Here is a 10371-nt window from a genome sequence, read left to right as displayed (position 1 = left end):
CATAGTATTTTACAGAAATTTAAAAATCTATGGTATTTTATGGAGGTTTTAAAACTTCAAATATTTTACGAGAATTTTGAAACTCATGATATTTTATGAAGGTTTCAAAACCTATGGTATTTTACGGAGGTTTCAAAACCTATGGTATTTTACGGAGGTTTTGAAACCTATGGTATTTTATGGAGGTTTTGAAACTCATGGTATTTTGCAAATATTTTTAAACCTATGGTACTTTATGGAGGTTTTAAAAGACTTTTCCTGAGGTTTAAAACCTCGGAAAACACGTTCCCCATTGATGGTTTAACGAAGGAAACTGTAACCGTGGGTAAATGACTTAAATGAGTTTTTAATCTTGGTAATGTAAAAATAAACCCTCATTAAAATCGTTTTTTCTTGTGTCCCGCCTGAATCCAACTATTGAAAAACTGAATCATGATGAAATTTCAGACACCAAAATCGAAAAATAAAGATAAAAAATTTGACTTCCTAAAAAATAAATTCACCACTCACCAAACATGCTTTTTCCACAAACTAGATCACAAAACTTGTTTTAGCCATGAAAGATGTCTCCCAACTAGATCATTCAGTTTATATATGAGAATCTTTTATGCTTTATCTATTCTCCTTATCCTTCTATACCCGGTCCTGTTTTTTAGTCTTTTTCAATATTAAATGTTAATTTTCTATTTAAGGTTAATTTTCGTTTTCATATATTATAATAATGTGAGGAGAAAATAATGGGATATCTATATTGAATGTTTATTATTATTCAAGATTGTTTCCATATCGAATTTATTCTAATTCGTAATAGTTTAAAAAATATTTGGACTCGACCTATGATGCTACAAGGCCCCACAACCTCTGGCCGAGGCCTTAGAGGCTAACTAATCAAAATCAACTCATGTCATCACAAGTCCCCCAAACTCAGGGTGAAGCCTTAGAGACTAACTAATCAGAATTTTGTTATTAGAAATGGATCTAGGTTGGACTCAACACCATGTCAAGTTAAGACTTGTACATGGATTTTGCTATTCTATTTAGTGGACTGAGTGAGAGCTGGACACCATGCCAAGTTAAGACTTAGACATGATTTTTATTTTTCTGGTAGTGGACCGAGTTTGGAGTCAATACCATGGTAAGTTAAGACTTAGACATGATTTTTATTTTTTGATAGTAGAACTAGCTTGGGCTCGGCATCATGCCATGTTAAGACTTAGACATGATTTTTATTTTTTGATAGTGAACCAAGCTTGGGCTCAACACCATGCCAAGTTAAGACTTATACATGGTTTTTATTTTTCTGATAGTGGATTGAGTGAGAGCTCGACACCATGTCAAGTTAAGACTCGTACATGATTTTCTTCTTCTTTCAATTGGACTAAATGAGAGCTCAACACTATGTCCAGTTAAGACTTAAACATAAATTTTGACACAGGTTTTACATTTCCTGAATTTGTACTAAATTGAAACATCATAACAAATTTTATTCATCATGCCTAACTTGTAAAAACAAATTAACAATAAAAGAAACTCTTTTGAATGTTGAAGTATCATCCTTTGAAATATTCTAATTTAAGTACACGATAAAAGACCTCACTCATTAAAATTTAAGTACATAATAAATGAATGATGAGATTGTTGTATGGATTACCCTCAATGAGATTGCACCCCCTTAGTTTTGTGAATAGGTAACTAGTTTTTTGAACTTGGGTGACCGATTTTCATTTTCAGTGCATGGGCTGCCCTTCGGTTGGGTCGTGGCCTTGGGCTGTGTTATATTGTGCATTGTGTGTGTGTGTTGATGAATGATGGGATTGTTGCCTGGATTACCCTCAATGAGATTGCACCCCCTTAGTTTTGTGAATAGGTAACCAGTTTTTTGAACTTGGGTGACTGGTTTTCATTTTCAGTGCATGGGTTGCCTTTCAGTAGGGTCGTGGCCTTGGGTTGTGTTGTATTGTGCATTGTGTGCGTGTGTTGATGAATGATGGGAATATTTCCTGGATTACCCTTAATGAGATTGCACCCCATTAGTTTTGTGAATAGGTAACCAGTTTTTTGAACTTGGGTGACCGGTTTTCATTTTCAGTGCATGGGTTGCCCTTCGGTAGGGTCGTGGCCTTGGGCTGTGTTGTATTGTGCATTGTGTGCATGTGTGTTGATGAATGATGGGATTGTTGGTTGGATTACCTTAAATGAGATTGCACCCCTTTAGTTTTTTTAATACGTAACCAGTATTTTGAATTTTGGTCTTTTGTGCCGCACCATAATTTTGTGTTTGGTTCTAGGTTGGACATGACAAGGACTTCAAGCGATGTCCACGAATCAGACCGTGAGCAGCAGGTTTTAGTCAATATTTTTTTCACTATATTTAGTCCATTTCTTTACAATTTTATTTTGGTTGTCTTAAATTGTTTTTGATGTGGTTATTGTATTTAGGTTGCAGTTCGACACTTTTGTACAACAAAGTATTTAGAGGTTATCAATACCATGATAAGGGATGAACAAAAAAGTTGTATTGAAGCAACCCCTTTTGCGTGGTTGTTGTCGTTGCGAAAGACAGTTAAAATGAGTAACACTTTGTCACGGGAGCTATGTTTGAGATGGGTTGAGAGGAGCGGTAGTTTTTTATTCGATCGGTATTTGTTCCAGTTACATTGTTAGATGTGTGTGTCAGTTTGGGTTTGAGGGTTGCTGGACAGAACATTGAGTTGTGTAACGAAGATACTGACTGTCATACTAGGACCATATTTCGTAGTAGAAATGTTAGTGATCGCATGATCTATGATGAACTAATGAAACGATTGAATGGTTTTAACGAATGTAGTGTTGATGAATTTTGTAGGTTATACATTTTGTTAGGTTTTTCAGAGTTTCTTTAGCCAAATGAAACGGGGACGGTTTTTTTAGGGTTTTTTTAAGATAATTCATAGCATTGAGTGTCTTCATCATTACGATTGAGGTTGTGTAGTTTATGACTATCTCGTTCTTAGTTTGTGTCGTGCTTCGACGTCCATTACCAGCAGAGGACATTCAAATTATTTATGCATTGTTGGCTAATGAATATTTTGCCGTTAATTTTAAATGATTTAGATGTGGACATTGGAGCACGTGTTATTCGCAAAGATGAAAGGCAAAAGTAGGAGTGGCACGTTCCCCTGAATTTTGTTTTGGAAGGATGTCAAATTTCCTCTCAAGAAGTTGTGAAAGAGGCGTTGAAAGAACCAAAATTCGTGAAATTGCACAGACTCGAACCCAAGCCATAAATAATATTGCAAGCAAACTGCAGCAGTTAGGATTCAAACCCAAGTCTTTCCAGTGATAGGGGGAAGCATTGACCACTAGACCAAACAAGTTCTTTGATCATATTATCATTTTTATTATACTTATACATATTAATATAATTTATACATATTAATATAATTTATACATATTAATATAATTTATACATATTAATATAATTTATACATATTAATATAATTTATAATAATAATAATAATAAAATAAATTATATTCATATTATTAATATTATATTTATATTATTAATATTTATTAATATTATTCATATTATTAATATTATTAATATTTATTAATATTATTCATATTATTAATATTATTCATATTATTAATATTATTCATATTATTAATATTATTCATATTATTAATATTATTCATATTATTAATATTATTCATATTATTAATATTATTAATATTTATTAATATTATAATTAATATTATTAATATTATTATTAATATTATTAGTATTAATATTCATATTATTAATATTATATTCATATTATCAATATTATATTCATATTATTAATATTAATTTTGATATAAATATACATTTAGATGTTTATTGTGTGTGTATAGTAGTTTTATTTGACTTGAGTAATATTACTTTTATCCGGATATAGATAGATACAGAGAAAAGGGAAGAAATTATATAATATTAATATAACTTTAATACTATAAATACATATATATTGATTAATATATATTTTTATTTAATCATTAATTTTTTAAAAATCATGGTTAAATTTAAATTTACTTTCATATTATATATATATATATATATTAATATAAAATTATTTGATATCTTATTTTCAAATATAGGTTATTATAGGTAGTTGTGAAGTTTTTGTTAGATGGCTATATAGGTGCTTGTATCTTACACTTCTTTGATTTGAGATTCTTGTATAAGGATTGAAATATCCTTAAAATGTTTCCTTTAATTTTTTTTATTCTTTGTCGATAAAAAAATCTTATTTTCAAATATTTATTTACATAGATTAAAATTGATATAATGTATAATTTTTAAAATATTTTAAATTATAAATTATTTAATCACTTTGTCATTATGATTTATATATTAGTAGAAAAGGTTATTTAGTAACAACTTTTTACATAGATTTATGGAATAATTAATATAGTTTAAACTATAATGATATGCTAACTAGTAATTTGTATTAGAGATTTAATTAATAGTTAATGAAAAAGTCATCTTTCTATGTTAAAAGATAATATTGTTTGTTGACAATATTCTTTACTATAACACACAAGTAAAACCAACTACCTATAATGAATTTAATTAAGTCAATATGATCGTAAAATAATAATTAATATGATAGTTGATTTTAATGTAATAGGTAATATGATGACTATGAGTATGACATATATTAAATGTGATTCATACTAATAGATAATATAATAAATTATGTTTAGATTCAAGTAGATTATAGATAAATTAAATGTGATTCATATGTTAATATTGTTAGTATTATTAATATTGTTAGTATTATTAATATTGTTAGTATTATTATTATTGTTAGTATTATTAATATTATTAGTATTGTTAATATTATTAATAATAATAAGTATAATAAAAATCATAATAAAACTAAAGAATTTGCTTGGTGTAGTGGTTAAATTTTCTTTAGTTGCTGAAGGGTTGCTGAAGGAACCTGGCTTCGAATCGCCATTCACTGTTATATGGAAGGTTCATCGTCTGCGGTGACGGAAATAAGTAATATGTACACACGAAGAGAGAATGAACCTAGACAACAATTTAAAAGTCGTGCATTAAAAACACCTTGGACTACTTATTTGTCGAAAAGACAAAAGCATGCTTAATCGCATATGTCAGCTTAATTACATCATTTTAGTAGTACTAATTCCAGACTACAATACAAGAACAGGTAAGTAATCATAATTAATTGTCATTGTTGTTGTTACTGGATATGGGCATGAATTATTTTTGTCATTAAACATGGCCATCAATTTAGGATCTGCATAGACATAAAAGCACAAGTAAGTAAGTTTGTGTTATGGGTAGGTGTTCATGTTTGGTCATGACATCAGAGAATGATTTATGCACCTATTACTAGTGTTGGCCTTTCCACCACATGTGTGGACCGAAGTAAGTCCTTAGTCGGTGGACCAATGTCAGTTTTGAATACTTGAATGTATTTGACATGGACCAAGTTATTTCAAATTCTTAATATTGTTGTGAAGTTTTATTATTAGTACAATTTACCTTGACTATGTTGTTTATTGTGATGTTCATATAGTGTTGGATGTCGTTTGGACTGAAAATCACGACCTGTTATTGTAGAAAGTAGTTAATAAATTTGTATTCATTTTGAACAAAAAAAACCTGTAGAAGGACAAGGACAAGGACATGTAATTCAAAATAATCTTTTTCAAGATTAAGATAGGTCCAATTTGAATTTGAGGTCCAATTTCATTATCTTGCAAGACTTTGTGATGAACACTGGCTTTACAAATTTCGGTTGGATCCTGCATTGCCATCTCTGCATTAAGATGTATAGTATTTGTAATATTTTCAAGTTTATATACATGTATAATTTCTAACCTTGATAGTTATTGTCATGTCTTCTAGGCCGTTTGGTTGACAGGCTTTGACAATACAACTTATCAATGACAATACTTGTGTACTTTTCAAGGAGTTCAACGTTGAAACACGATCAATGTTATGTTTCGCTAACAAGCCTATAGAGAACAAATGTTGAGGGATAACATAAAAAGACCTCACTATTTTTGCATTATAAATTAATTTATTTTCACCGTGAAATTGAATAAATTGTTCTGCCCAACGCCACGGATTAGTATTGAAATCACGTTCATGATTTGCGTAAGCAATTTCATTCATAAATTGTTGTGTGTTCTATGGTTGGGTCGAATTCCGATTCAGTATAGCAGCTTGAACATTGTCAGCCGGTCTTGGAATTAAGTGTGTGGTTGTGTTTGTGTTGCAACGTTGTACAAAGGCAGAAAGATTGCTGGTGTCAATATCAAGTTCTCCCCATGTTTCCATTCTTTCCACCTTTCATTGTGTAATAGACAATAAGAGAAAATAACAATTAAAAATCAAAATAATTTGACATATGACAATTTTATACGAAGAAGTGATTATATTAAACTCAAAAAATAGATGTTTGAGAAAACCATCACCTTCTTAGTCGTCGTTATTACGGAGAATGAGTTCAAGTACAATGTCCTTTAACTTTAGCCTCAAACATTTTGTTTCCTTCTGATTTCGTTCATTTATATAGACTTAAAAATTTGAATAAATATACATAATTTATTGGTTTTAAATGCTTTAATTTTGAAATGCATTAATTTAAGTAATAAATTCTTTAATTTGACACATGAAGCGGGTGTCCGAAACTTCTAAGGCACGACATCACTAAATTAACTCCTAAAAATATGTTATAAAGATATTTTGACATAATTTTAGTTTAAAATATATTATAATATTTTTTAATGATGTCAAATTAGATAGATATTCATATGCTCTCCATTATATTTTAACTCCGGCAAAACATATTTTCTTATGCGTAAGAAAAACTACTTAACTATTGCATTGGCTTTTATTGAGTCTAAAAAAATTTTAAGCACTTTTTTTCCCCAGTTTTTTCCCTTTTTCTGAGTGTGGAAAATGGCATGTTGTGACGTGGAAGAAAAATATTTAATACTTCGTAGTCTAAATAATTGTAGCAAGTGGCATTGTTGGTTTATTGAGCAGTTCGGGAATCCACTGGGCATGTGGAAGAAAAATATTTAATACTTCATAGTCTTCTATTTTACAATTAAAACAAAAAAAAATACTTCGTAGTCTTCTTTTTTGACGATTAAAAAAAAAACACTCCGTAGACTTCGTCTTTCAATATTTTATGTAAAAAATGGTAGCAAGTGGCATTAATTATTGAAGAGTTCTGCAATCCATTGGACAAACACTCTGTCATCAACCAAGTTGACTTAGAAGCACTTTTGCCTTCCCATCTCATCTCATCCTCTCCCCTGCTGTTTGCATTTCAGACAACTATGGCCGAATCATTTCTCTTCAGCATCGCAGAGTCGCTCATAGCAAAGATTGCTTCTCATGCTTTTCAAGAAGCTTCTCGATTGGTGGGTTTATATGACAATCTTCGAGATCTTATAGAGACTCTCTCTTTAGTCAAGGCTGTGCTGTTAGATGCTCAGCAAAAGCAGGAGCACAACCATCAGCTCAGCCAATGGCTCACTCAGCTCAAAACTGTCTTCTCCGATGCCGAAGATCTTTTGGATGAATTTGAGTGCCAAACACTGCGAAAGAAAGTGGTCAAAGCTCATGGTAGCACCAAAGACAAGGTAAGTCACTTCTTCTCAACCTCTAATCCACTTCTCTTTCGTTACCAAATGGCTCAACAAATTAAAGATATCAGCAACAGACTAGACAAGGTTGCAGCTGATAGGCATAAATTTAGTCTTCAAATAATTGATGTTGACACACGTGTTGTTCATCGGAGAGATATGACACACTCCCGTGTTAATGATTCGGATGTGATAGGAAGGAAACACGATAAAGAAAAGATCATAGAGCTTTTGATGCAACAAAATTCTAATGATGATGATACAAGTCTTTCCGTTATCCCCATTGTGGGGATTGGAGGCTTGGGAAAGACTACGCTTGCAAAGTTTGTGTTCAATGACAGCAGAATCCAGGAGTGTTTTCCTTTGAAGATGTGGGTGTGTGTTTCTGATGACTTCGACATTAAACAACTCATTATCAAAATCATCAATTCTGCCAGTGATCAAGATGCTCCTCCTCACCAACAGAATTTGAACATGTTGGATCTGGAGCAACTGCAAAATCAACTGAAAAACAAACTTTGCGGTCAAAAATTCTTACTCGTCTTAGACGATGTATGGAACGAAGACCGTGTTAAATGGGTTGAGCTGCGGAATCTAATCCAAGTAGGTGCAGCAGGAAGTAAAATTTTAGTGACCACACGTAGTCATTCAATTGCTTCCATGATGGGTTCAGTTCCCTCTCACATTTTAGAAGGTCTTTCTGAAGAGGATTCATTGTCTCTCTTTGTCAAATGGGCATTTAAGGGAGGTGAAGAGGAAAAACATCCTTACTTAGTAAATATTGGGAGAGAAATTGTGAAAAAATGCAGAGGGGTTCCTTTGGCAGTGAGAACATTAAGTAGTTTACTATTCTCGAAATTTGAGGCAAATGAATGGGAATATGTGAGAGACAATGAAATTTGGAATTTGCCTCAGAGAAAAGGTGACATTTTACCTGCTCTTAAATTAAGTTACGATCTCATGCCGTCCTATTTGAGGCAATGTTTTGCATTGTTTTCCCTTTACCCAAAGGATTATGACTTCACTAGTGTTGAAATGACTTCGCTTTGGGGGGCACTTGGACTCATTGCAGTACCAATAAAGAACAGGACACTTGAAGATGTGGCCAATCAATATTGGCATGAACTTCTGTCAAGATCTTTTCTTCAAGATTTTACAAACTTTGGCACTGTTTATTGTTTTAGAATACATGATTTGGTGCATGATCTCGCTCTATTTGTTGCAAAGGATGAGTGTCTACATGTAAGTTCCAACATTCAAAGTATTCCAGATAAGGTTCGACATGTGTCTTTTGGTGAAAGCAGATTGTTTGGCAATTTAGTCAACAAAAAATCAGCAGCTGTGAGAACCGTACTGTTTCCAAATGGTGCAGCAGATGCCAACGGAGAAGCATTACTAAATATGTGTCTGTCAAAGTTCAAATGCTTGCGTGTTTTGAATTTACGTAGTGCGACATTCGAGACTTTGCCTCGTTCCATTGCTAAGTTGAAACATTTGAGATATTTGGACATTAGCAAAAATCTCAACATTAAGAGACTCCCCGAGTCTATTTGCAAACTCCAAAGTTTGCAAGGGTTGATGCTTGACGGATGCATGGAGCTGGAAGCATTGCCCAAAGGATTGAGAAAGTTGATCAGTCTCCGTTATTTGGAGTTTAGCATAAAGCAAACTGTTTTGCCTTTGAATGAGATTGCCAAATTGGGCTCTCTTGAAGTCTTGAATGTGGAATCATGCTATAATGTGGAGTCCATCTTTGGAGAGGTGAAATTCCCTGTTCTTAAAGTATTGAGTGTTATTGACTGTGAGAGTCTAAAGTCCATTTTGCTAGATAGCAAAAATTTTCCTCAATTAGAATCATTGATCGTTGATGGCTGCGGTAATTTGGACTTGGAACTATGGAAGGGCAACCACCTTGAAGAACAAAGCCACAAGCTAAAGTTAAAAACTGTTCTATTTTCAAATTTTTCGCAGCTGGTGGCCTTGCCTAAATGGCTTCAAGAAGCTGCCAACTCCTTACAGTGCTTGTTAATTTCATATTGCTACAATATTGAAACACTTCCAGATTGGTTAACAACTTTGACTCATCTGAAAACACTTTCTATAATGTCTTGTCCAAATTTGGTATCTCTGTCAGATAACATCCATCACCTCGCTGCACTTGAAAGTTTGAGGATTGAAGGTTGTCCTGACTTATATGAAAAATATCAACCCCATGTTGGAGAGTTTTGGCCCAAAATTTCACACATAAAAAACATTTGCATTGATTAACCAGAAGCCTGAGAAGAATTAGAGGAAGAGCAAGACGAAGAGGAATGCATTAAGGAGACAGATAAGTCCGGAAGCCCAATGTTTATTCTTTTTGTTTATTTTTTGTGGAAGTATTTTTCTTAATGAAGACTTTGCATTTGATAGTTCTCTTAATATGTGTTTGAACTTTCTTTTCACATGAAATTGGATTGGATCATTTGTTTGATTATACATCTTTTATTACCCACTCTTTTGTGTGTGAAAATACATTTAGTTTTTATAGATTTACTTGGATTTATCCACTGAAACAAAAATACTGAGGAGAATTAAATTTGTGGGTATTTTTCTCTTTAAAACGTGGGATTGAACTTCGCATTTAAGTTTAGTTATAGATGTTCTTAAAAATAGTGAATTCTGAATCAAAGCTTACTTCGCCAGTTTCGGTGAGCAATCACTTTTCTAATTCCA

At 32.3% G+C, this 10371-nt stretch overlaps 1 protein-coding gene across 1 annotated transcript; it reads left to right on the top strand.

Moving 5' to 3' along the window:
* Positions 1-7222: 7222 nt before the first annotated feature.
* On the top strand, positions 7223-10134 carry LOC137814062 (putative disease resistance protein RGA1). The gene has a single exon (XM_068616598.1). The coding sequence runs from the start codon at positions 7348-7350 to the stop codon at positions 9922-9924; it is 2577 nt and encodes an 858-aa protein (XP_068472699.1). The 5' UTR covers positions 7223-7347; the 3' UTR covers positions 9925-10134.
* The last annotated feature ends 237 nt before the right edge of the window (positions 10135-10371 follow it).

The sequence above is a fragment of the Phaseolus vulgaris genome, chromosome 1, assembly GCF_000499845.2.
Source record: "Phaseolus vulgaris cultivar G19833 chromosome 1, P. vulgaris v2.0, whole genome shotgun sequence".
NCBI classification, from domain to species: Eukaryota; Viridiplantae; Streptophyta; class Magnoliopsida; order Fabales; family Fabaceae; genus Phaseolus; species Phaseolus vulgaris.
This window is presented reverse-complemented; position numbering and strand designations above follow the sequence as displayed.

Bases quoted from the DNA above. Each gene is read 5' to 3' on its own strand.
- LOC137814062 (XM_068616598.1), top strand. From the start codon at position 7,348: ATGGCCGAATCATTTCTCTTCAGCATCGCAGAGTCGCTCATAGCAAAG.